Source organism: Phodopus roborovskii, unplaced genomic scaffold, assembly GCF_943737965.1.
Source record: "Phodopus roborovskii unplaced genomic scaffold, PHOROB, whole genome shotgun sequence".
In the NCBI taxonomy this organism is placed as follows: Eukaryota; Metazoa; Chordata; class Mammalia; order Rodentia; family Cricetidae; genus Phodopus; species Phodopus roborovskii.
In genome coordinates this window covers 30,680,001-30,707,325 of record NW_026126407.1, presented here as the reverse complement: position 1 = coordinate 30,707,325, position 27,325 = coordinate 30,680,001, and the positions used below count along the sequence as shown (strand labels likewise).

The following is a 27,325-nucleotide window of genomic DNA, read 5'->3' as shown; positions in this document are numbered from 1 at the left end:
AGCCACTGGTAAGCTGCCTATACTCCTATTAATACCCTGCCCATGCTTCTGTAAGCAACCCTAATTAAACTCATTGGTTCACCAAGCTAGACAAGGATGCAATTGTTTCTTTGTTCTGCCATTGGTTCCTTATCTGGGGCAGATGGAGGTTTGTTCATCTCCCCAGAAAAAGTTCACACAATAATCATTTTTCTAAATGGCTGAAGTTCCTCTTTACTGTGTGGTTATGTTCTCATTTGTAATGGGGTTGTGTATGTTTGTTATTTGTCTTTGATTTTGGCTTCCCGATCATCCAGGTTGGCGTTTGGCAAGGATATTTTCTAAACAATAGTGCATTGCAGAAGGCATTCTTTTACTATTCCATTGCCATCCACTCTATGCACCCATCTCAGTTGTTTCCGGTATGTTCTTCAGACTTTTTTTTTTTTTGAAGCAATAGTGGATAAATGTGCTTTTTTTTTTTTTTTAAATCACCCCTTTCTTGTAAAAGGGATAGCACACTATAGATACTTCTTTACATCCTTTTGTACAGGAGCCTTATTTTGTTTTGTGTTTTGAGAGAAAGTCTAAGTAGCTCAGGCTGCCCTCAAATTCTCTATGTAGCTGAAGATGACTTTGAACTCCAGATCCTTCTACTTCTACATCCTAAGCACCAAGATTACAGGTGTGTATTACCATGCCCTGCTACAAGTGCATTTTAATTAAAACATATGAACTAAATTACCTTCAGGCATAGACAACAGCAGAGCTAAACCAATTGTATATTGGCAATTGAAACTAGTAATAATTATTATGTTTTGTTTTAAAACATCAGCCAGCCATTCACCTGACTTCTCCAAAGTTATTGATGAGGGACACGGGCTTTAACTTCCAGGCCAGCTCACTAGCAATGATAAGCACTATTCTAGGAGTCAGAGTGAGGTCACCTTGGAGATTTGAACTTCTTGTACGAATGCTTGCAGGGTCTTTTGCAGATTTTTAGGGTCATTTCTTCCCATTATGACTGGCATTGGAAAAGTTTTCTGAAGAGTCATGGCTTTTCCATTAAAGAGACGTGAAGTGGACAAATTTCTTCCCCCTTGTCCTCCCTACAAACATAATGCATGATCCCTAGAGGTTGAACATAGGGCAGGGACAAGGCCATAAAATCAATGAGCTCAGGCTTGAATGGGCTAAGAGGCTATGAGAGAGTTTAGAGGACATGTCCCAAGACACAAATGCGTCTGAGTCTTGGGAGATTGGCCACTGCTAGTGCCTGAGACACAGAGTGAGGGTGTGGGTCATGCTGTGAGCCCTGACGTGGCCTCTCCAGGGACATACCTCTCGGCTAGAAGGAGGATGAGTTGGCACAGGAAGAAAAGAGTAAAGCTCCCACTAGATCCAGAGGGAGAGATGTGGGGAGAGTTAAACCCTGTGTGTCATCTGGAAAGAGGAGGTAATGTATCCTTGGTCTGGTTACCTGTGGTCACCTGACCTTTTTTTTTTTTTTACCTCAACTAAAGACCCAAGCTAGTCCAGGGGCTCCACATTCGGGTGGTGAGCAGATTCAAGCACAGGCCCATCAGGAGCCCCTGCATTACAAATCCTGGCTCTTTAGGTATTTATTCAGGAATCAGTTTGGATGAGAGAAAATCATTGTGAAATATTACTACATACTACTCTCAAATTTGCATAACGCAGATCCTAATTTTTAACATTTAACATGCTAAACTGAACCTCAACTACAGGTTTTATGAGGTTTATTTTTATTTAAAAAGTCCTTCAGTGAAGTTTTAATGTTAATAACACTTTCAGCTTTGTGTAAGATTAGCTTAAAAGTCGAGACCAGCCTGGTCTTCAAGAAGCTAGTTCCAGGACAGCTTCCAAAGCCACAGAGAAGCCCTGTCTCAAAAAACAAAAAACAAAACAAAAGATAAAGAAAAAAAAAAAAAAAAAAAAAGGTGATGCTCACTAATTTCCCTTTGTCTTTATTTTAATAATACTTCTAGCAAGTATTTCTGAAAGCATGCATAAAAACGATTTCTCTTTTGACATTTGAGTCCTTCTCCCCATCTCCTCCCCTCTGGATTGTTACTATTAACAGCCCATATTTGAAAGGCATTTGAATTCTCCCGCTCTCTTCCTTGGAATAAAAAGCACAAATGGAATGAGTTAGTCATCCACTGAAGTTACATTTACCAGACTCTTCGTTCGTTGTTATAGTTTTTTAAAATTCTCTCTCTCCCAGGATACCAAGACTGGTATTCCATACCTCAACAATACCATACCATTTAGGAAACAAGGTCTGGAAATCCGGGAAGGCAGAATGCACTGGGGGAAGTGGGAGCAAAGAGTGTCACAATTCATACATTTAGAAGTAGTAGAAAGTAGTTGGGCACAAGTTTCCGTAGTGTAGTGGTTATCACGTTCGCCTAACACGCGAAAGGTCCCCGGTTCGAAACCGGGCGGAAACAAAGGAGGTGTCTTTTCCTCCTCTGTCTGCTAATGAGTAAATTCTTTAATTTCGTATATTTATCGTGGGAGTGTGTATGTATGTATTTCCCATTACCATCTATACTCCTTTTTCCAATCCACTAACGGTTTACTTAACACTACATCCCAGGCTTAGGTCTCAGGATAGTAAGAGGTAGTCTTTTGTCCTTAGACTTGAAGTCCTAGCAGATCTCGCGGGTCGGGAACGCAGTGCATCCACAAAGGGAGCACACTACGAGAGCTATGTTTTGAAAATGTGTGCTGGAAGTCCAGGCTAGGGAAGATGTTCGCAGGCAAGATAGCAGCTGTGATAACAACCACGCCTACAGTGAAACGCACCTCCCTCGGAGGAACTTCTCCATCCAGCTAGCAGGATGCAATGTCCTCCCGTTACCACGAGGCCTTGACTCAGCCGTGGCGCAGAATGAGGAAAGAAAGGCAAATGAATGGATAGAGGAAATGGGGACAAGAGGAGTCCTGAAACACATTGACGAGAAGTGCCTGGCAAGTAGCTATTGCTGGCCTGGGGACAGCGATAAGAAAAGCCGGCTTGGTCACACCTGCCTAAGGTCCATGGTGTCTCCCACTGATCTGCTGTCTTCTCAGTTTCCATACCTACCCTTGCCTCAGCCTCTCCCTCTTTGTCCATCCTTACCTGCAGCTGGAGACAGGTGGGCTGTTGGGAACAAGAGGAGGGAGGGCTCAACGACCACGAGGAAAAGCAACATCGCAGCCAGCGTGACTTCTGGCTTCCTAACTAGGCATCTCCACAGATGAGCGACTCAATAGGGTGCAGCCTACAGAGCAGCCTGCTTCCATAACGTCTTCACACACCAAACATTTCATGTTTACTCGTGTGCTAGGCTCTCAGCAGTACTGTCAGACTTGGAAGTCACACATAACATCCACCAAAGTAATCAACGGTGTCCTCTTTAAAGATCTACACATCCGAGAAGTACAAGCACAACATGGTTCAAATCAGCTTAGTGATGGCAAAACTGCTCAGGCCACCTGCTTTGGTCCAACTTCGCCCAAACCACATCAACGTGGAGCTCACTGAATACTTACTGCTCTGTCCCAGAACGTACAGATCACGAAGTCCAGGATCCAGAGCAGACTTAAAAAGCCATAGAAGTGAAGAGTGAAAAGATCCTAGACTCGTCGTTATGAGAATTATCTCGGAGTTTTTCTGCTTACACGATTTTTCCTCTTTCTTTTTACAATTTCGAATAGTAGAGTTTTCGCATAGTAGACTTATTAGAGGTGTGTCTTTCCATACCCCTACCCCAGACTCTGGATTGCCCATATATCTTCAAGCCCCCACATCCCTCCTAGCTGACCTATTTGACCATACTGGAGTAGGGGACCTCAGAATCCATCACTCACCCCTTTATCAACCTTATCCAAATGGATTCGATTGATGCCCCAGCTAACATAACAAAATTTTCAATGACCTTCCATGTGGAGACAGGAAATAAACTGATAACAACATAGCTAATACCAACCAATCTGCTGGGATGCCTGTAACAGCTCGAAGAGATAGCTGTCAATTTTGAGTCAAATATTTTTTGAATGATGACACTAATTGCCAGAGCTTTATAACCTTAGTAGACTCTCTTTCTTTTTTTAGCAGAGCAAATAATGTTTTATTGATGAAAAGTTCCAACAGAACAACAATATGCCTCCCCTTTTCATCAACTAACAGCTGATCTTTAGCTGGGTGTGGCAGAGTATGCCTACAATCTCAGCAGGAAGAAGGAATATACTGCCTTAAAACAAAACAAAACAAAACAAAAAACCCTCTTTTTGGTGTTTAAATGTAGCACTTTATCAGCAGACACTCACACAGTCCCCTTTGTCTGTTTATCCCTGGCAACCTGAAAGTACCCTTGCTGACTGGCAGTCACTCCTGCTTCCACTTTTCTGGAATTTTCTCTGTCCTCTATTACAGGAAAATGTTTAAGGAGGTTGAGTTTACTTTTGTTTTCATTAAAGTGAAAAGAAAAAAGAAAACACAAACAAAACAAAACCAGAAATAGAGAGTCATTGTATCCAGGATAGAAATTAGAATGAATAGTTGTTTTCTAGAAGTACTTTGACCTTGAGGAATCATAGTAGAAAACAGTGACTGTTTTCTATGATTTGTAAGACTGTTTTACTGTGAGGTGCATTACAGCCATCCTATAACTTTGATCATGAGACACTTCAGGCACACCAGAGGATCTTGTGTTACTGTGTTTTACAAATGATACATAATAAAACACTACAGTTATGGGAGTGTGTGATGATCTCCTTTAGTAAGACATGTAAATTAGATTAGGTCAGGCAGTGGTGGTGTACAACTTCAATCCCAGCCCTAGGGTGACAGAGACAGGCAGATCTCTGAGTTCCAGATTAGCCTAGTCTAGAGAGGGAGTTCCAGGACAGCCAGGGCTACACAGAGGAAACCCTGTCTCACAAAGCAAAACAAATAACAAACTTTAAAAGCAGGGAGGTGGTGGCACTTAACTTTAATTCCAGCACTCAGGAGGCTGAGGCAGAAGATCTCTGTGAGTTCCAGGACAGCCTGGTCTACAGAGCGAGTTCCAGGATAGCCAGGAACTGTTACACAAAGAAACCCCATTTAAAAAAAAAAAAATCACATGGGAAATTCTATTAATGACAATTTGTGGAGCTGATGAAGCAGAATAGTGCATGTGTGAGACTCTGCGTATGATCCCCAATGGCTGGAAAATACTACAAACAAATCTTGCTGCACATTTACAGGTTCAATTGTCTTGTCTATCCATCTACACACACACACACACACACACACACACACCTATGTGGGTATGTTTGTTTGCGTGTTCATTTTTGAAAGATTTATTTTCTTTTATGTGTGTGAATGAATGTTTGCCTGTATGTATGCAAGTGTACCATATGCATGCAGTGACCCTGAGGAGTCCAGAAGATGGTATCAGATGTCTGTAAGCCTTCCTGTAAGCAATAGATAGGAACCAAACTCAGGTCCTCAGCCCCTGCTCTTAAGCACTGAGCCTCTCTCTCCAGCCCCCATCTGTCTATATTTAAGACAAGGTTTCCTTTTGTAGTCCAGGTTCGATAAGAATTCAAAGGCTCATATGATCATCTTGTTTCACTGTGGGTTTTTATTTTCTTTTGTCTTTCAAATAACCTCAATGTTGTTTCTCTACAAAATTGCCTACACAGATTCCTCCCCCGCCCCCCTGAAAGATTTTTGGAAACAAGGTTCTGACTGTCCTGGAACTTACTCTGGGTTTTAATGTTTTCAACCATAATAAATTGATTAATGAAATTTTTCACAAAGAAAGCGAGTACTCGTTTCCTATTTACAAACTCCACCTCTCAGATATTCCCAGTAACAGTGGCAAACTAGGAGGTTCCCCAAAATACCCAGCAATTTTAATTCAACTTGCCTTGCCTGACAAACAGTGGAAAATTGGGTTATTTTGGGTCATCTTTCTGGCCACTCCTCCTGTTCCAGGCATTCCTCTAGAATTAGGTTGCTCTGATTGACATTTTGGCTTCTTTCTTGCCTCTCCCTTGCCATTCCTCAGAGCAATGGCATGTGGTTGACATAGTCTTGTGTCTGGAAGACTTGCACCCTTGCACAGGAATGATATAGCAACGAAATAATGAAGTGAACACAAGGATTGTTGAGTCATGCTCTTGACTCTATGCAAACCCTGGGAGAATGATTTCAAGTTGAACAAAGGGAAATCAGTGATGGTTGAAAAAATATGCAATTTCTTTTCTTTTGAGACAGGATTTCTCTGTATTGCTTTGGAGCCTGTCCTGGAACTCGCTCTGTAGACCAGGCTGGCCTTGAACTCACAGAGATCAGCCTGCCCCTGTCTCCCGAGTGCTGGGATTACAGGCATGTGCCACCGCCGCCCTGGATGATTATTATTTTTATGCCTTTGCATCTATGTATAAAGGCGTGGGTAAGTGAGTCCACGAGAGCACAAATAAAACAATATCAAATATTTATTGGGGAACACTCACGAATAACAATAAGGTAGAGAGCCACCACAGTCTTCCATTCTACCCTGGGGTCAATGGAAGCTGAGATCACATATCGGACCACCACACAAGAGAGAGACCCCTCCTCTTCCTTATAAGAGATCTTGCACACAGAAGCCACACCCTAAGACCTGTCCCCTAAAACTATTGGCGGAATGAATTCCCACAATATATGTATTCATGGGATTAATTCCCAGAACCGAGATTTACTGGGTTTGGATTTATATGTACTGGTGATTTTATAGAAATGGGTAAACCCTCCCATTTTTAGGTTGATGATCCTTCTCAGTCCTTTCCAAGACAAAAGGTGGAAGGAATTAAAATATCCAACAGTAGATGGATGAATAAAGAAACTGTGGTATATACATGTAATGGAATGTTAATTAACCTTAATGGAAGGAAAATTTAATGCACACTACAACATGAATGACCCTAAAAGATGTTTTGTTCTGTGAGATAAGACAGTTAAAAGGCATAAACATGTTTGGCATAGTAGTGCCTACTTGCAACCTCAGCATTTGAGAGATGGGACTCAGTATCAGTTCAAAGTCATCCTTGATACAGAACGAGCCCGGGCTTGACAGGGCTTTATGAGACTGCCTTAAAAAGAGCCCTCTATTTCACACACGCGCGCGCGCGCGCGCGCGTGAATTTGATAGCTCTAGGAAAAATAATAGAATTCATAAAGAAAGTGGAATGATTAGCAAGGGCCGAGTAAAGACCGTAGTGGGGGAGTTAGTGCCCGTAGCTCACTCAAGGTTTGATTTTTAAAAGAAAATATATATTAAGATGACAGATTTCAAACATATGTTGTCACAACAAAACTGAGGCCCACGGTTCGTGATCTTTACAAGCAGGCCAAGGAATGCACATTTCGACACCGAAAGTGAACAAAACGACTTTCTATTTTAAGTTACCTGAGTGTCATTATTTGTTTTTACCACAGTGCTTCTTGACTAAGTATGAATTTTGGAATAAGTACTGTTAAAGCTTTGTTTTCCGCATATTCAAACTGTCGAGAGGTCTAAAAGAACCGCCATACGCCCAACGTGGGGCTCGAACCCACGACCCTGAGATTAAGAGTCTCATGCTCTACCGACTGAGCTAGCCGGGCGCCGCGATACCACATCCTTCATTTCTTCAGAGCTATGGTTATAGAAAAGTTAGAAGTTCCGAGTTGAACCGAGAATTTGATGGGGCTACAAAATTCGGACATTTTAAATTCAACTGTTGGTGTCTGACCATCTTCCCTATTTCTTTCCTTTTTATGCTTACGTTTCTCTACCAAGATCAGAGATTTGGAGGCGGGCGGGCGAGCGGGCGCACACTTACAGTCGAATTTTATCGGAAGTAGTACCAAGCTGGAAGACGTGAATATAGTGAAGCACGCCCCTACCAACGACCTTTTCTAAACCATGGGTCCACTATCTGGGGTTTCCGCAGCTGTTGGCTGCACGCTCAGTTTGTAAGTTTAGCATGAGAAAAAGAAAAAGCTAATAAGCAAAAAAGTAGCCAGTACCTGGAGATGCCGGGGATCGAACCCGGGGCCTCATACATGCAAAGCATGCGCTCTACCACTGAGCTACATCCCCGCTTGCTCTGGCTGCTTTCTCAGAACTCCTTTAGTGACTGCATAGTGTAAAGTTCCTAACCGCGAATTGAATTTTGCTGCCACAAAACCACAAATATTTGCAAAATCCGAGAGAGGACGACCCGCTGCGTGTTGTTCCAGAGTCTTCCTCTGACCCTTACTAAAGAAGCTGTTCTTCCGGAAAGCCCCTCTCTCCCCGCGAGGGTGGACAGATCCGGGACCTAAAACTGGGAAGAGGGTAGAAAACGGGAAAAAAGATACTCACATATCAGACATTATTACAAAAGTAAATATCTACCCGAAAAAGTTGGTTTTTTGTTTTAGATGTAAGATAGTGTAGTAAAACATAAAGGTTTTAAGCAAAATAATGAAGTTAATTGCTCTAGATGGGGAAAGTGCATATGAGAAAGGCAGGTTTTCAAATGATCGATCCCCCCTCCCCCACCCCCACCCCCCACCCCCGCTTAATTTTATGTTTACATTTGTGTTTGATGGCATGTAGGCTTCGCGGGTAAGGTAACATTTAAGAGGGTGGGTAGTACAGATTTCTGCAGGAAGACAGATCAGCAGTGCGAGCCCAGTAGCTGGTCCGCAGGGATTCGATGGTGATGTAGTTGTTTGCAAGTCAAATATAAACTAATCAAACCACTTCGGCATGGCGTTCCCATGAGTCGGTTGCCCTGTAGTCCACCGAAAAGGTCTTTGCTGCATTTGATTGTATGCTGTATGCATGAGGGGTTTGAATAGAAAAAGTGATCAATTAAAAAAAAAAAAATGCAAAAGTATCAGTGAGCTAGTTACTTGGGGGCTACAGTCCACAGAAATGTCCCTCCCCCCTTTTGAATCTGGGTCTCACATAACCCAAGCTGACCTTCAGGTGACCATGTAAGCAGAGATGACCTTGATCCTCTGCCCTTTAATGCTGTGATTACAGGTGTGCCACCAGGCCCAACAAATAACACATCCCTGAAGGGCCTTGAGACCTTCACCCTGGACTCTTGGTAAGTGTACTGGCCCTGCTCACCACCTGCAGTTCTGTTCCCAAAGGTCCCGCGACACACTTGTTTCATCAACTGACTTAAAGTTCCTTACCTTAAAAATAATTTTAGTTGAATTTGCAGAAAAATTAAAACGCTCCATGACGGAGGAGGAGGAGAATCAAGCAAAAGCCATTACACAGGAGTCTTTCCGACATGTAGAGCTATCAAGAAGGCCCACAGGGCTGCACTGTGGTCAACACAGTAAGTCATAGGAGGTGAGGACAGGGGAACATGAGCATAGGAGCTGGACACAAAGGGAAGGTGGGAAGGTTATTGTGAATACTTTAATTTTTACTAAGACTTAGCAGCCACTGGTGGGATTTGGGCAGAGGGCTCTGATTTTTACTGTGGAGACATCAGCGCTAAAAGCGTTCTCTAAAGAAAAAAAAAAAAAAGTGGAAGTGTCGTGGATTAGTCACCAGAGAAGTTTTTGTTAGCCAGCAACTATATTGGATGTTCGAGATCCTAGTGTAGCACAGAGCCTTTCTCAGGTTGAGCTTTTAAACACACACACTCACTCACACACACACACACACACACACACACACACACACACACAAACATGTTCTGGGTTGACATATACTTTAATTAACAAGAATGGTTAGTCAGAAGCAGAACTACAGAAGCTAAAAAGCAAGGTTAGTACGTACTGAGACTTTCCCAGTACTATGTGGGCTTTGATGGATTAGGCCTTTGTTTGAGTTTTGGCAGCTGTTACTGTCTACATGTTGAGTTTTACAGCCGGAATGGTCCTTCCATCATGGAGTCACTTGTGCTAAGGTGGGGGGGGGGGGAGCTGTTATAGAAGAGATCACAGAGTGTTGAGACTGAGACCTAGAGACCGAGCCAGGACAGGGAATGGAGTGGAAAGCCATAGCAACTAAGAAGAAAATAGAAGGCCCTAGACTGGAGAGAAGGAGGAATATAGTGTCTTGAATGTTTGAGGAGAAAATGCTATCCGGAAGGACAGATACATACATCATAGAGCAGGAGAGGTGAGGTCTGCACTTTTTGATTAGAATTGTATGAGTGGACGGTGACATTGACAAGAAAGGTTTTGAGAGGGGTGGAGGAGGAAAATTGACCCTAGTGGCCTCCAGGGAGAAACAAGAGATAGGGAAGCAACTTCAAAAAGGGTCTGCAGAACCCAGCGGAGAGACAGAGAGGCTTTGGGGTGGGGTGGATTAATACTAAGTGGAATGAGAAAAGGTGGTTGTATTACTTGTTCAAAATTAAAGGGGGAGGAGAGTTTAAGAGATGTAGTTGCAAAAGTGGACAAAAGGCCGTGCTTGGGGTGAGGAGGTACAGCCAAATTCTGGACCCTAAGTTTAGCTCAGCGCAGTGCCAGGGTGAGTCGGTAATGCGGGGAACCAGACACCTTGCCCGGGGAGCCAGGCCTTTGCCCCTGCAATGTAGGGTCAGCCTAGGTCGCCAACTGGGAGTGGAGCCCAGCTGAGCTTGTTCGCTCACCTGTCCCGGATAGTTTCCTAGTGCTGACTGGGTCATACTGGGGTCTAAAGAAGCAAGGGGGGGAGGGGAGTCGATAGAAGGGAGGTCCCTGGCTGGAGTGGTGGCTATAGGAGCCCAGAGAAAGGGCACCATCTGCTTTCACTCCCAGCTGGGTGCACCCTCAGCTCATGTCTCAACTTGCCGGGTGCCGGCCCCGCCCTTCCTCACCCAGTGGGTACTCCGGAGTCCAGCCCAGCTTGGAGCGTACTGTAGCGTCCAGGGACCTCCCCAGCACCACAGGACTTGGATGTTCCAAGGACACGGATGGCGACAGTGGGGCCGCGGACCGGGCCCAATGCAGGGGCCGAAGCGCTGGCTCTGGCCGCAGAGCTCCAAGGAGAGGCGACCTGCTCTATCTGCCTAGAGTTTTTCCGGGAACCCGTGTCGGTCGAGTGCGGCCACAGCTTCTGCCGCGCCTGCATCACGCGCTGCTGGGAGCGTCCCGGAGTGGGGACCGGCACGGCGACCCGCACGCTGCCCTGCCCACTGCCTTGCCCTCAGTGCCGGGAACCCGCGCGCCCCAGCCAGCTGCGACCCAACCGACAGCTGGCCGCGGTGGCCTCTCTACTTCGGCGCTTCAGCCTGCCCCCGGCCGTCGTCGGAGAGCGCGGGACCCCTGCGGTGGCAGCCGGGGCGGCGGCTGCTCGGTGTTCGCAGCACGGAGAGCTGCTGAAGCTCTACTGCCAAGATGACGGACGTGCCATCTGCGTTGTGTGCGACCGCGCCCGAGAGCATCGTGCGCACGCCGTGCTGCCACTGGAGGAGGCGGTGCAGGAGGCCAAGGTGGGTGCAGAATGTCCTGGACCCTTGGCTGGTCTCCAGCCTCCTGGCTCTCCTGGCAAACCACGGGCAGGAGGCCTACAGCGGAGCTCACGTCTCCTTTCTCACATTTTATACTGCGGATCCCTTCCCTGGTCCCTCACAGCCGGGTGCCTGGAGATGGCCCCAAGGTCTTGAAGATTTTCTTGTCTGTTACAAACAGGCAAGAGTTGTTGTAACTCTGCCCAGGAGAAAGTCTCTGTTTGCATGCCCACACATTCCCTGCCTTCACTTAACTCCTTTTCGAGGGCGTAACTCTACGCAAAGTACCCGGTTCTTAGAGGGCCATAACCTGGCTTCCTGGTGTATGTGTTCTGCCTCATGAGGTCTGAGCTGTGCGAAGCCCATGGGTTCTGGGCACCTCCCCTTTTTCTGTCCCTTGCTGGGCAGCCGCACTAGAGGTGTATGCACCCCCTGGTCTTTGCTGCCCCGCCCCTCTCCAGCCCCCTATATGTATGCTTTCTGTTGCTTGAGAGGAGAGCGGGAGACAAGGTGACTGAACCAATATGGGAATCTTAGGTTTCAGCGCAGACCATGTGGCTGATGTCCTTGGGGAAGTGAGATTCCTGGGCCGTTGGAGGGCTCCTGAATTTGCTCTGCACTGACAAGCTTAATCTGCACAGGCTATGTTCACCCCACAGCCAGAGATGACATATATCTGATCTTGTGCTCCCAGATCAGAGCCTTGGCTTCCTCCCAGATGGTTCTAGGATGGCACATGAGAGGGTTTCCAGAATTATCTTCCCACAGAATTTCCCTTCCTATCACAGGAGCTGCTGGATTCCAGGCTGAGGGCCTTGAAGAAAGATCTGGAAGAGTATGAAGTGTTCCGGTCTACAGAGGAGAGGGAAAGCAAGGAGCTTCTGGTGAGTTCAAGTGTGGGAGGTATAGGGTTGTGAATGCCCAGAGGAGTGTGCAGTGTGTGTGTGTGTGTGTGTGTGTGTGTGTGTGTGTGTGTGTGTGTGAACAGTAGGGTGGATTTCAGAAAGGTAATATGGTTATACATCATGAAGGTTGACCATATAATTTATAATACAATCCAGAGCTTGTGAAAGAGACCTTTCAAATAATTTTTAGGATGCACAGTCATTCATAACCAGACAATTAGGACCTGTAGCAGCATCTTGTAACTGAATGTATTAATATTTCTTCACAGGAAATGTCATATTAAGTGGAAACACAAATACAATAAGGAGACACATATTCTGCCAAGGAAAGAACTAGCTCCGTAGACCAGGCTGGCCTCAAATTCAGACAGCCACTTTCCTCTGCCTTCTGAGTGCTGGGATTAAAGGCGTGTTGTACCAAAGCTTTGATTTAAGAATTAGAGGTTAAGGGAGAAGATGGTGTGAAGGGGTCAGAGCTCCTCCTGGCTATGGCAGAGGATAGGAGGTTTGGGGGTACTGGTTCTATGTAGCCTCAACTTGAAAAGAAAGTAAAATGGGACTCATTTTGGTTACTATGGTCAAACATGAGTCACTGTCATTTTCTACCTCACAAATTCAGCCCCTAGCTCAATAAATTGTGCTGAAAGAATGGAAGGGACCATTAGGGCTTTTTAGGACTAAGTCATTTGTTCATGAAGCTGGGAATAGAGGGGGAGGCCTGGAGGACCCTCTTGGGGTTTAAAAATTAACTATTTATATTGTGGGAATGCATGTGCCTCTCTCTGCATGAGGAAGTATCGGTTCCTGCCCTCCACCTTGAGGTGAATTCTAGGGATTGAACAGATCACCAGGTTTATGAGCCAAGTGTCTTTTACCTGCTGAGACAGTTCACTAGCTCAAACTTCTTTAGGTTAGGAAGGGAAAGACTATGGAGTTCAGATACTCAGGCTCCTCTCTGAGCTCTTTGTTGTTTTGCTTTGAGAGAGGGTCTCTCTCTATAGTCCTGGCTGTCCTGGAACTTGCTAAGTAGGCTAACCTCGAACCTACAGAGACCCACCACCTTCTCCCTCCCTAGTGCTAGGATTGAATTTGTGTTTCCACCATGCCTGGCCCTCTCTTTACTCTTAACTGCTTTTACATCTTCATCCATCAGACCTCCCAGACTTTCACATTGGATCGTTTACTTCCCTTCCCAAAGCAAAGTTCACTCATCCAGGCCTTTATTCTACCTCTACTGGAGAAAGGAGCAAGAGCCTGGCTCTTCAACCTGTGGTTTACTTCTACCACTAAGAGAGCATTCTCTATGGCCTGGGCAACTTCCCAGTCTCTGACCCATCTCCCCAGAATATGATTTAGCATCCCCACCTCTGCCCTTTCCCAAACCCTCCTCCCTACCTATCCAAACCACAGCCTTTCCCAGCCAAGTATGTGCTCTACCACTGGGCCACATGCCCCTCGTTCTTCTTGCCATACAGCCATAGGTGAACCTTCCTCTGCTGTTCCACTAAACAGGGATTTTATAATTGTGCATATTTTGTGGGCTGGAAGTCAGGGTAGGAAGAGGAGAATACTTTCATCTGAAAAATGCCCATACCCCATCCAGTAATATCTGGGGGTGTTTTAGTTTGTCAGTTGTTGTTTGTTATTTACCCTGTATACATTTTGCCTCTGGGCGTTTACCTTTCTCTTCTGTAAATTTTACTTTTACTCTGTGGCTGGCTGTGTAGCTGGGTGGCTGGGTAGCTGGCCCCTGAAGTCCTCCTCCTTCCTTTCTTGTTCCTTGATCTTACCTCGTCCACATTTCTCCTTATATTTATTCTCTCTGCCTGCCAGCCCCACCTATCCTTTCTCCTACATAGACATTGGCCATTCAGGTCTTTATCAGACCATCAGGTGTTTTAGACAGGCAAAGTAACACAGCTTCACAGAGTTAAATAAATGCAACATAAAAAGAATGTAACACATCTTTGTATCATTAAAACAAATGTTCCACAGCATACCAAATGTAACACATTTTCAAATAATATTTCACAACAGTCGGCACTGGGAGTGTCACTGGCACTTAGCGATAGAAGTCTTAGGTATTAAATATTCCATAATACACAGGGATGTTCCCACAGCCAGAAATTATCTGGCCCTAAATGTCAATAACAGCAAGATTTGGACAGCTCTGTTTACAGTTTTCTTGGTCTGTTAATCTGCTTTCTGCTGTTGTCACACAATATCATGGACTCTGTGTGTGTGTGTGATTAAGAATAGAGTGTGCAATGATAATAGAGTGTAGCTTTTGGTAGGCACTGCCAAGGTATGCCACTAATCAAACACACCATGTGCAATGGACTTAGTGCAAGAGGTTTATTGGGAGAAAGGGGAGGGGAGCAGGAGAATGTAAGAGTGAAAAGTCATGTCTGAGTGGGGACAAGAAGGGGCAAGAAAGACAAGAGACAAGAGAGTGAGTTGTGCTCTGGCAGGCACACTTAAGGGGTGCAAGGTAGACAGGCACCGGCAACAGGTGATGGTGATGACGTATTGCTTCGGTGGCAGAGGCAGGCTGTTGCTGTGGCATAAACTAACAGAGTGCAATCGGGTATGATGGCTCACACCCTCAATTCTAGCACTTGGGGGGGGGAGCAGAAATAGATGGTTATCTGTGAGGTTGAAGCCAGCCTGATCTTCATAATGAATTCCAGGACAGCCAGGGCTACATAACAACAACAATGAAAGTTTAGTGTACAGTTCTGGAGGCTGGGAAGTCTAAAAGAATGGTGTCAGTAGCTGCTCTGCACTCCATGAGGGCTTTCTTACTGAACCATAACAAGATGGAGGGCAGCCCATGGCAAGACAGAGGGAGCATGTTCTCAGGTTCTTCCCTTCCTCCTTACCTTACCCTTCTCCAGTTTTTAGAAGTGGTGTCTCATTATGTAGCCCAGGTTGGCCTGGACCTTGCTATGTAGCCCAGGTTGGCCTTGTACTGACAGAGCTTCATTCTCTTGAGTGCTACAATAATAGACATTCACCACCAACACAGGCACAGAGAGCTATTTTGCACACTTTTGCTTGGGTTGTTCCCTTGGGAGTCAATGTCATAGAGTTAATGGGAGTACAGACTTAAGAGTCAGACTATGCTGCCTTAGAATCTTAGCTTAGCAATTTCTAGGATGGGTCTCCTTATCCTTAAATGGAATAAGAAGTGTGCTGACCTCTTTGGGTCAGGGTGGATGAATTCAAGTGCTCCTCCCTGATGCTACCGTTCAATGTCTGATCATGGAAGTAAGGCAGGTGTACTGTGGGAAGCCTTGGGAGCCATGATCTGAGCGCAGGGCTCCAGACTTCACTCTTTCATAGCCGCCTCTTCTACTCTTCTCTCCCTTCTTCTGTAATTGTCTGGGAGAGGACCTTTCATAATTGAGCTTGTCTTGTGGGAACAGGATACTTACTTGTTGATAGGTATTAGAATCCTTGTTTACTAGGATTTTGCTACACAAATGTGTTTGTGTAAAGAAAAAAATTCAAGGAGTTCATCTACAAACCTGAAACATCCTAAATCTGATAATGGAAAGAATGGTAAGCTTGTACAGAGCTTGTACTCTGTGCCCAGTGGGTGCTCTGTTACCTCTGCTAACAGACATTTTCTTCTTTTCTCCCTATACCTCCAGAGTTCTGCATTTTGACCTTGCATTTCCATCAGAATTGAAGCCACAATAGTGCTTTAAAAAATAGGGTGGAGTAGCAGGGTGGATTATGGTGGTGGGGTAGCTTTAATCCCAGCAATTGGGATGTAGAGGCAGGCAGAGATCTCTGTGCGTTCAAGGTCCAGCCTGGTCTACATAGAAAGTGCCAGGTAGGCCAGGACTACATGGTGAGACCCTATGTCTAAAATATAAGATGAGGGTAATTAAATGAGTATATGGAGGAAGAAAAAGCAACCTTTGATTTAATCCTCATGTTAGAAGCTGCAGCTTGTGGTAACTGGGGAGTTCGAAGATGCCCTAGGACATATGCTAGAGCCTATGTCCTAAGAAGAAACACCAGAGGACATCTGTGGCTGAGGAGAGCGGAGCATGTGTTCCAGCTCTGGCTTGCAGAGTCAGGCATTTTAATTAAGGGTGTGCACAGTATGTACGTGCGTTGCCTGTTTCCCCAGTGAGGGGAAGCAACCCTGCCCGGAGGATGCTTCCTCAAAGCTCCTGTCTTAATGTTATTTATACTCAAGTCCCTTCTTCTCTAAGTCGAGTGCCTCTCCTCTTCCCGAGGCAGAAGCAGATGGCAGCAGAGAAAGAGAAGGTGGGGGCAGAGTTCCAGGCACTGCGAGCCTTTCTGGTGGAGCAGGAGGGCCGGCTCCTAGGCCGGCTGGAGGTGCTGTCCCGGGAAGTGACCCAGAAGCAGAATGAGAACCTGGCCCAGCTCGAGGGTGAGATCACTCAGTTGTCCAAACTCAGCAGCCAGATCCAGGAGACAGTTCAGAAGCCGGACCTAGACTTCCTCCAGGTGAGACTGACTCCGTCACAGCCTTAAGGCCTTTGCCCAAGGCATTAGGAGAGGCTGCTGGAGAACAGTCAGGAGGAAGGGGATTGGAGAAAAGGGCATTGACACTCCTGGGATTGTAAGGCTAGAAGGGATGTGATAAAACTCCCATGGTTGCTGGTATGATGGCCCACGCCTTTAGTACCAGCACTCGGGAAACGGGGGCAGGTGGATCTCTGTGAGTTTGAGGCCAGCCTGGTCTACTGAGTGAGTTCCAGGACAGCCAAGGCTATACAGAGAAACCCTGTCTCTAAAAGCAAAAATAGCAAGAACAACAACAAAAAAGTTCATGGTTACTAGACCTTAAAATTTATTTTACATTTATTCTGTATACACACACTTGAGACCAGTCTCAGAAAACAACTCGTATTTTTGCTACCTATAATTCACTCTCCTATTTCATGAAAAAAAAAAAGTTGGGGCTGGAGAGATGACTCAGCAGTAACAGCACTGGCTATTTGAGTCCCAGTACCCAAATGGTGACTCATCCATCACCTGTAACTCTAGTTTTAGGGGATCTGGCGCCCTCTTCTGGCCTCCAGGCACAGGCAGTGCACAGACATACTTGCAGGTAAAACACTCACGCACATAAACACTTCTTTTAAATTAAATAATTAACTAAAAACAGTCACCAGGCCAGGCATAGTAGCACACACTTTTAATTCCAGCATTCAGGAGCCACAGACAGGCAGATCTCTGTGAGTTCGAGGCCAGCCTGGTCTACAGAGCTAGTTCCAGGACAGGCTTTAAAGCAAAACCCTGTCTTGAAAAATCAAATCAAACCAAACCAAACCAAAACAAAAAAACCCCAAAACAAAGAAACAGTCACCAGGCCATGCATAGTAGTAGCACACATTTAACTCCTGCACTCAGGAGGCAGAGGCAGGCATATCTCTGTGAGTTCGAGGCAAGCCTGGTATACACAGTGGGTTCCAAGACAGCCAGAGCTATACAGTCAAACCCTGTCTGGGGATGGGGGATGATCACACACACACACACACACACACACACACACACACACAATACCCCGTGGGTGGTAACCATGCTAGTGGTAACCATAGCTTTGCATATCCATGGCCAGAGTTTAAGGGTGTTATAGCTGACGTAACATCAGCTAGAAACAAGTTATCACCTATGGTTAGTGGGGGCATGGTTTATTTTCTGTGAGTCAGGTAAGGGGCAAGTCATGTTTTCTCAATGGTGAAGGGAGGTTATATAATGATGATTTCCTCTTCCCTCTTTTCTTCCAGGAATTCAAAAGCACACTAAACAAGTGAGTGAACCTAACCATTTCAAGGTCTTTCCAAGCTGGTTTGCCCTGCCATCAAGCTTTATCATTTTATCCCAACATCATCTCTCATCTCTTGACCCCCCAACTCCTACTTCCTTACATGGGTACCTTATGAGGCAAAGGCCCACCTACCTGGCTGTGGGAATTCCTGCATGAAGTTGGCTTTCCATTTCCTCTTATAGAAAGCAGCTGAGAAGACAGAGAGAAGGGATAGGGAGAGCGAGATGGAGGGAGGGAGGAAGGAAAAGAGAGAGTAAGATAGTCAGTTTGGTGATATTCTCTTCAAAGGCAATTCTCCAATCATGGAAGTCCTTCCCTCAGCCCCGCCTCCTAAAAGTTGTGTTACCTCTGGATAGTGCATAAGTCGACAATCCAGCCTTTAACACATAGGTCTTTAGGAGCACATGTATCTAAACTATGGCACCACTGTAATTGTCACAGGGCAGTGGAGTGGGATGGAACTCTTGGGATGTCCTCAGGGGCCTTGTCTTGCAGGTGCAGCAGTGTGCCTTGCTCCAAGCCAACCACGGTCTCATCTGAGATGAAGAATAAAGTGTGGAATGTTTCCCTCAAGAGTTTCGTCTTAAAAGGGTTACTGAAGAAGTTTAGAGGTATGTGGCCTGGGTGTGGGCTGGACTGTGCAGGGTTGGGTGGAGGGGGTGTGCTCCTGGTAGGCACATGGGTCCTAAAGGTATGCCGTTATTGAACTGAAAAGAGAGAACAGGAGGTGAGGTGTACCAAAGCCAGATTGTTTTGGGAAGGCACTGATGACAATGTTGTCTGGGTTTCACCCCAGGGCATCCTGCTTCCTATGGGGACAGACAGATTAGAAGAGTACTGTGGGTAGGAAGAAGGGGAGATGTCGTTAGTTCAGACCAGTTCTAGACAATGGAGGGATAAAGGGAAGTGGTGGAGTTAGGATGTTTGCGGGTCCCTCCTCCCTGTATCCCCATCTTGGCTCTGTACTTGCAACTCTTGGCTTCTAGAGTGTCTGGAGTTACGTGGGCTCTGAGTGTGTGGGAAGAGGAGGTTTCCTGGACAGGCAGTCTCCCAGACCGTTCACATCTGTTCTGCTTTGTTTCTCTGCAGAGGATCTCCAGGGAGAGCTGGAGAAAGAGGAGAAAGGTATGGATGATTGTTGGACTGTGAGTATAAGGCTGGCCAGGTAGTGAACCTGCTCCCTGCCAGAGGCTCTCTCTGGGCTTTACAAATGGTTGACCCTGTCTGCCCATCCACCTCAGTGACTATCACTCTGCCCCCATCCTAATCCTTGTTTGACATCTTTGAATCCTCAGGTGGCCCACTGGTCCATAAGCCACAAGTGGTCGGGATGGGGAATGATTTGGCCTCAGGTTGCTTGGGGCAGATAAGTCCTCTGAAGATCTTGGGGTTTGTGTGTGGGATTGGGGGATAGTGGAAACAAAGAGAGACTGCAGAGATCTGGGGTGGGGGCAGGGTGGGGTGACCCAACACTGAAGGGAAGGAAGCAAGTGCACAGAGTTTACCTGGGTAGGATCCTGTAATGGCCCCTTTTACTCAGTACACCCTCAATATGCCCTCAGCCCTCAGTGGCCCTCAAAGCCTCAGTGGATCTAACCTCTAACCTCATTGCAAATCAGAACCCTGACATACACTGAGAGCTTTACATTGTGATCTGCAGGCAAAAGACAGGCAGAGAGAGAGAGAGAGAGAGAGAGAGAGAGAGAGAGAGAGAGAGAGAGAGAGAGGAGGACTCTGGCCCTGGCTAAAGCTACACATTTCCTCTAAGAAGGCCATACCTCCTAATCCTTCCTAAATAGCTTCACTGCCTGGTGACTAAGCATTCAAAATATGAGCCCATGGGAGCTATCCTCATTCAAATCACCTCAAAGGGCCTGGAACAAGTCCTATAACAGTGTTTACAACTTGGTGCATTTGGTAACTTTTTAATCTGAATGTTTTCAAACATATTCCAAAACTGAGAGAAGAGCAAACTGCATGCCACACATGCTCACATCATCTATCTTCAGTTGCCAATTGATGAAAATTTTTTTCACAGACATTGTGTCCAGTTTTTAGTTAGTTTTGTTTCTTGTTTGTTTTTTGAAAACAGGGTTTCTCTGTGTAGGCCTGACTGTCCTGGAACTAGTTCTGTATTCCAGGCTGGCCTTGAACTCACAGAGATCCACCTGCCTCTGCTTCCTGAGTGGTTGGATTAAAGGTGTGTGCCACCACCCACCGGCATGTTAAGTTTTATAATAAAACAAAGATACTGTATATGTGAGAGTATGTTACCTCCAAAGAGACAGACTTTTAAAGATAAGGTCTCATTGCATAGTCCTGCCTCTCTTAAAAACAGAGCCATCACACCTAGAGAAAGTGATGATTCTTTCTTGTTTCTAATTTTCAAATTTGCCCATTTGTCTTTGTTTTGAGACAAGGCTCTTGTAACTCTGTCTGGCCTCAGGCTGGCTATATAACTGAAGATGACCTTGTTCCGCCTCCACCTTCCATGCTCAGGCTTTCTCTACCATCCCGGCTCTACAATTATCTTTGAAATCAGATTTGATGACCTGCTCACATTGAGATCCAAATCAGTCCTACTGTATTTCTTAGATTTTATGAGTTTATTAAAATTTTAATACATGTTTATTAAGTTGAAGAAAAAGAAAGGGAAGAAAGAAAAAGGGAAAGTTAAATAGCCACTGTGAAGGGAGGAGGGTTGATAGGTACTGGCTTTCCCTCAAGGGAAGAGTATGCCCTTATAGTGCAGAGACTGTGAAAGTAACGCTTTGAAGACATCTTTCTTTATCCTCAGTGGAACTCACTTTGGACCCAGATACAGCCAACTCCCGCCTCATCTTGTCCCTGGATCTAAAGAGTGTGCGCCTAGGACAGCGTGCCCAGGACTTGCCTAACCATCCCCGCCGCTTTGATACCAACACCCGCGTTTTGGCATCCTGTGGTTTCTCCTCTGGGCGACATCACTGGGAGGTGGAAGTGGGCTCCAAGGACGGCTGGGCCTTCGGTGTGGCCCGAGAGAGCGTGCGTCGCAAGGGCCTCACGCCCTTTACCCCTGAGGAGGGTGTCTGGGCAATGCAACTCAACAATGGGCAATACTGGGCTGTGACCAGCCCTGAGAGGACGCCCCTCAACTGTGGGCATCTGTCGCGGGTGAGGGTGGCTCTGGACCTGGAGGTGGGGGCGGTGTCCTTCTATGCAGTGGAGGACATGCGCCACCTCTACACCTTCCGTGTCAACTTTCAGGAGCGAGTGTTCCCCCTTTTCTCTGTTTGCTCCTCTGGTACCTACTTGCGAATCTGGCCTTGAAGAGCTGTCCTAGGAGGGGACAGGGCAGCCTGCAGGGAGCTCTCCTCCATAAGACAGAGGACCTTCCTTTCCCCATACCCCTAACCCAGGTTGCCCTAGCGGGCTGTCACAACCAGAGGCACTGAAGATTGACTGGGAAAAGAGACGCTGTGGGGTAACTCACTGCACAAAGAAGACATGCTTTGGACCCTTGGAGCCTTCTCCCTTCCTGTATTGTTCCTGCACGTTGTATTTGAACTATGAAGAAGTGGACACCCACAAAGACAAAAAGCCCAGCTCTTAACAACGGTGCTTCAAACCACAAAAGCTTGATTTAGAAGGGTCCTTGTGCACAGAGAACAATGTCGAAGGCTGATACCCTTGCAAAGGGTGTACTTTGACCCTCAACCGGTCAGGTTATTACTTTATATTTGTGGCAGCTGCAGGCTCTGCCTGGAGAGGTCAATGAGTCCTCCGAAATCAGCTGGCCAGGCTGGGTTGTTTATTTAGGGAGTAACATTGTAGCTCCAGGCTCAGAAGCCAGTCTGACTAGATCTGTAAGGAAACTCTTGACCTATACACAAGGCCTGGACAACATTGTACACATATACCTGCATTGCTGTTCTCCAGCACCCCCTAGCCTGATATGATGATTATCTGAGACTGGCAACGTGTGTGGTCACATTTTCCATCAGTGTATAGTCTCCTTTGGATAAGGAGATTAAAAGGTTTTGGAATTATGAAACACAAGTTGATATTTGGGTTGATATTTGGGACTTTACAGATGCAACTAACTAGCACCAGTTTGGAGATGCACACAGCATAAACACAGCCCTGACAAACTCTTTCTGGAATTTAGTGACTCTATGCAAACAGCAGAGCACCCTGGTGGCGGGGATTGCTGAGCCTCCACTATGGATACAAAGCTGGGCTTCTGGAAGGGCAGCAGTGTGCTTGCTGCTCCCTTCGGAAGGGGCAGAGTGGATGGAAATACAGATTTTGAGCACAATTCTGGGGGTGGATGGATTCATTCTTGACATCCTGGTTTGACTGCTGGAGGATATGTCTGAGCAATGGTTTCTGTTAGAAAGATCCCAAGTGTCATGTATTTGAGGTGTGTGAGCTTGTGTGCTTGTATCTCAGATATGGGATGAGGGGTATGAGTGTTTCAGAGAGGGCACTTTTGAGCAGCTGTGTAGGGGTTAGCTGTTGCGAACAGATATCCACACAAAAACAAAGCTTCCCGTTTACTGTGAAATTATGAGGAGCAGAGTTTGGATCCCAGCACCCACATAAATACCCAGGTCTCCAGCTTCAACGGATATTATGATGCCCTCTCTTGGCCTCTGCATACACACCCCAGAGCCAGTGCATACACATGTGTATATACATACACACAGATAACATACACATAAACACACATATACATGTGAATTCACTTCAAAGGGAACAAGAAATAGTTCATTCTGGTGTGGTGATGTGACAGCCAGCCCTAACCTGATGGCACTGAATTGTTGCCTGCTATACCCCAGTCAACAAGTCACCCTTCCCCCAGAGTGCTCAGACCTGTGTCATAATTTACATATCACTCTCCTGTAATGGCTTAAAAAAACCAATATGGTATCAGGCACCCCTTAAGGGCCATTGACCTTTGCTCTGGAATTCCTGTGAGATTCTGGTGGCCTGCAGGTGAGATAAGAATAGGACAATGGTGTTCTGGCTTTCTGCTTTTATAAACTCCATGTCTGTGGCATGGGATGAAATGATCTTTTCATTGCTATACAATGGGAAAGAGAAACAACTGAAGGGGTAAAGTGATTCCCTGCCCAGCTGTGGATCCCATAGAAATTTTAATGTACATTTTGAAAATAATCTTTACAAACCATTCCTTTAGTTCTCTACTGCACGGCATTTTGCTTGGCTCTATGGCTCCTGTCCTTCTGCTAGCAGTGAGAACAAACTCATTTAGTCTAAACTGAGTTTAAGTCTTTGGTCTTTCCCAGTGGATTGGAACAACATAACACTGGAGTCAAGTATGAGTGATTATGTGGTAGAGGCAGATTTAGATAGCTCTAAATACTGTGTTTCATGACTTTTAATTTTAGATGAGGTCTTGTCTCACTCTGCTTCCTTGGCTAGCCTGGAACTCTCTATGTAGACTAGACTGGCCTTGGACTCACAGAGATCCTCCTGCCTCTGCAGCTGTGGGATTAAAAGTATGTGCCAACTATACTCAGCTTGTATGGCTTTTTGATGATCACAATTTTCTTTGCATCATTTAATAATTGTGTTTAGAATGACAAAATAATTCATGTCACAGGAAGTGGGATGTTGGGTATCCTGTGTACATGTGAGGTCAGGACTAGGAATTGTGGGTAGCTACTGTCTATATGTATACACGGTTTTGTCTGTCAGAGAATGGTATTTGTAGCATAATTACAGATGTCTGTATCATGTCTGTAATGTGACAACAGTTACTGTGACAATTATGTGGCTACACGGCAACTTGGTGACTTGACTGCACAAGCTCATGTGAGACTGCATGAGAGTCTCCTTCTCATCTTTTGGGCATCATAAGATCTCTGCCATTATTGGTTCTCTGAGAATAACTGGCCCTAAAACATCCTTCCTACCCCGCCCATTAGTCCTAGACTCCAGAAAGCCAGGACGCTATATCTCATCTTCACAGAGTTCTCAGCACTCAAATGAAGGGCACCCAGGGGCTGCCTCTGGCCTGTACAACCAGTGTCCCAAGTCACATGGTTTTAGAGCCAGGGCAGGCTAGCCACCAGGCCAAGGGGCTATGGACTATAGCCACTGCTTTCAATTTTCTTTGATTATGACTCCTGTCCCTCCTCCCCTAGACCCTCATCTTCTCTGTCCTCCACTCAGGGGGCCCTTAGGGGCTCTGACAAACTAGTTCATTGCTGGCTCTAAGATGTACCTTGAGGGTTGGTTGTCCTTTTTAAATTTGCATGTAAGTATGGCGGGCAGGGGACTCCAGGACTCACCTGTGTTCTCCACTCAGCACCTCGGAACCCCGAGCCTGTGATTCCCCTCACTGCTGTCACTACCCAGCCCATCTCAGGTACCACCTAACTTATCTGACTTTGGAGTGTGCAGGACAGTTTCATCGGCGCCTCCCCCATCCCTTCCCACTGCATAACCAGCACTTTGACCTTGGGCTCTAGTCCTTGGCAACAAATCCCCTTCCCGCTCGCTCCTCTGGCGGTTCAGGGCACTCCTCACAGCTTCTGCCACTGGAGGGACAGTCCCCTCCCTACCGCAGGCACATCACGGATCTGTTCCTTAAAAGATTCTGCCCGAAGACTCTCGTTTATCCTGTTTTATCTGCTTCTGTGGACAGTGCAGTCGTGTCTGCTTGTCTGCAGCTGCTACTTGATTGAAAGACAAGGAGGCTATTTTTATTATTGAGTTGGCATTACAGTCTGCGGCCACTCGATGATGGCATTGGTGTTAACTGCTCGTGCGCAGAAGGGTGAAACGTAGCTGGCTCCATAGCTCAGGGGTTAGAGCACTGGTCTTGTAAACCAGGGGTCGCGAGTTCAAATCTCGCTGGGGCCTGGAGAGTACAGTTTTTATTACCATTGCTGCCAGAATACGAACAGGAAAATACTGAAATTGCGGGTAGGAGGCCAGGTCCTGTTTGTGTCATTTTTTCATCTTACATAGCGGCAGCCCAGATCTGAATGAATTGCTACGTCCTCTCTTGAAGTCAGACCCACTGCAAATTTCCCCATAAACTTTCTGCGTCCAGCTCTTTCTTCCCTGTTCCCCCTCTGCACGCTCTCGGTGAGGTCACCACCCACAACCTCCAGTCACTCCACTCAGCTAGGGTTTTTACACGCTTTGGTAGCTCGAATCCACTTCCCCGTTCTGGATGGAGTGTTGCGCCAACGCGCCCCTTCGCTTTTCGGCGCCGGCCTCCGAGTCTCCCCGCAGCACTGGGCACTAGGTCTGCGGCTCTGGTTGCTCGCCATGGCGAGGTGTTTCGGGACTGCAGGTCCCTATCTCCTCCGCGTGTAATTACAGAAAGGAAAATGCAAATAAAACGCTCACTTTCCTAACATACGTCCTTTCCTAACTTTTGTCATCTTCACACAGTCTTTTAAGAAAAACAAAACAAAACAAACAAACAACAACAAAAAACCCACCCCCCCCCAAAAAAAAACCAACCCAACACTAATTATGCTCATTGGCTCGTAAAATGTACAGAATGGGTATAAATCCTCAGTGAACTCAGAGTGCTTGCCAAGCAAGAGCCAGAGCCAAGCTGCTGTAAGAATTTCCCTAGGGAGACGTGAACAAACTTTAGATAGGGCACCAGGAAAGTACAAACAAACAAAAGATTCTGCTTATATCTAGCTCGGCGAACATGCTGGCTAGTCTTGTGTCAAATTGACACAAACTTGAGTTATCTGAAAGGAGCGAAACTTATTTGAGAAAATTCCTTCATCAGATCCGTTTGTAAGGTATTTTCCTAATTAGTTATTGGCTAGGGGATGACCAGCCCGTTGTGGGAGATGCTATCCCTGGGTTGGTGGTCCTGGGTTCTGTAAGAAAGCAGGCTGAGAAAGCCAGGGCAAGCAAGCACCCCTCTACGGCCTCTGCATCAGCTCCTACCACCAAGGTCCTGCCTTTCTGAGTTTCGTCTTCCTTCAACGATGTTGTGAAAGTGTAAGCCGAATAAACCCTTTCCTCCCCAAGTTGCTTTTTGGTTGTGTTTCGTCGCAGCAATCAGAAATCCTAAGACAGCGAACCTATGAGTTTATGGGAGTTACTTCCAGTACTCTGGGTGGAGGATTATTTGCGGGAATATAGGTGATTCAAAAACAGCTACATCTCTGAAGATGTAGCATGGACAGTAACTCACGAAGTCTGCACCCCAGGAGAGCCAAGCATTACTTCAGGCTGCCCCACCAGAGTCTTTCTTCTATTGATTACAGCCTTTATAGCCTCAGAGAGAGAGAGAGAGAGAGAGAGAGAGAGAGGGGGGGGGTTTGTGCTTCTTGGAGCTCTCTGAGCTTTCAGGGCCTGTCACTAATTTCCCGAGTCTTACTAATTTCGTTAGCTTCCTAATTTTACCTGCCTCTTTTCTCCCACCGTCAGGGGAATGTCTCCATTCGGAGGAAACAGCTAGACAACCCAGGAGCTCCAGGTATCTAGGGATAGCGTTGCTTTCTTGGCTCGTACCCATTCTCCGGCCGAAGGGAACCTCGGAAAGGTCCCGGATGGGTTGTAGCCGGTGGCTCAGGATTCGAAAACAGAATCCTCACCCAGCACACTAGAGCGGAGATGGAGGCTGGAGGTGAATGCGATGAGAGCAGAGAGGAGGGGTGAGTGGGAGTCAGTGTTCCAGGCCGTTTGATAACAGCCCTTGTTATCAACATAAAACTCAACCCGAGGCTCAGCTTTGAGTGAACGATTGTAAATTTAACGGCACTGACCCTCAATCTTTTAGTATGGAATGAATTACAGCAGGCAGGCAGAGTGGGTTAGGCGGAGGAGGGAACGCTTCCTAGCATGCCTGGTCTCGGTCAGTCTGTCTGTGCAGGAAGTGGTTCCGGGTCAATCCCAAGAGAACTTGGCCAGTGCTAAGAACCCCAAGAGTTCGTGAATCAACTGAAGCGGTCTGTGTCACCGCGAGAGGACCAGGCTGCTGAAAGCCATTTTTGCCTTAATGTTTTCCTATAGTTTCTTTAGCAAGTATTTTTTTTTTTTTTTTTTGCATTGCTTTTTATACCCCTTTACCAGGATCTTCAGCCTGAAGGGACTGTCAGGTTTAGACTTGCCTGTTCTCCACTCACCACCCAACCAGCTCTGCCATCCTCCCTCCAGGTTC

General features: G+C 46.3%; 1 protein-coding gene and 4 non-coding genes across 5 annotated transcripts; 3 read left to right on the top strand and 2 right to left on the bottom strand.

Moving 5' to 3' along the window:
* The first annotated feature begins 2,380 nt into the window (after positions 1 to 2,380).
* On the top strand, positions 2,381 to 2,453 carry Trnav-aac (transfer RNA valine (anticodon AAC)). The gene has a single exon. It is a non-coding gene; the product is annotated as a tRNA-Val (tRNA).
* Positions 2,454 to 7,554: 5,101 nt separating this feature from the next.
* Trnak-cuu (transfer RNA lysine (anticodon CUU)) lies at positions 7,555 to 7,627 on the bottom strand. The gene has a single exon. It is a non-coding gene; the product is annotated as a tRNA-Lys (tRNA).
* A 406-nt stretch (positions 7,628 to 8,033) lies between these two features.
* Positions 8,034 to 8,105, bottom strand: Trnaa-ugc (transfer RNA alanine (anticodon UGC)). Its single transcript has one exon. It is a non-coding gene; the product is annotated as a tRNA-Ala (tRNA).
* A 2,588-nt stretch (positions 8,106 to 10,693) lies between these two features.
* Trim7 (tripartite motif containing 7) lies at positions 10,694 to 22,475 on the top strand. The gene is made up of 7 exons (XM_051180860.1): positions 10,694 to 11,436; positions 12,243 to 12,338; positions 16,617 to 16,847; positions 18,134 to 18,156; positions 18,670 to 18,785; positions 19,264 to 19,299; positions 20,972 to 22,475. Exons 1-7 carry the CDS (start codon positions 10,918 to 10,920, stop codon positions 21,481 to 21,483), a joined length of 1,533 nt encoding a protein of 510 aa, XP_051036817.1. The 5' UTR covers positions 10,694 to 10,917; the 3' UTR covers positions 21,484 to 22,475.
* A 2,499-nt stretch (positions 22,476 to 24,974) lies between these two features.
* Positions 24,975 to 25,047, top strand: Trnat-ugu (transfer RNA threonine (anticodon UGU)). Its single transcript has one exon. It is a non-coding gene; the product is annotated as a tRNA-Thr (tRNA).
* Positions 25,048 to 27,325: the final 2,278 nt, after the last annotated feature.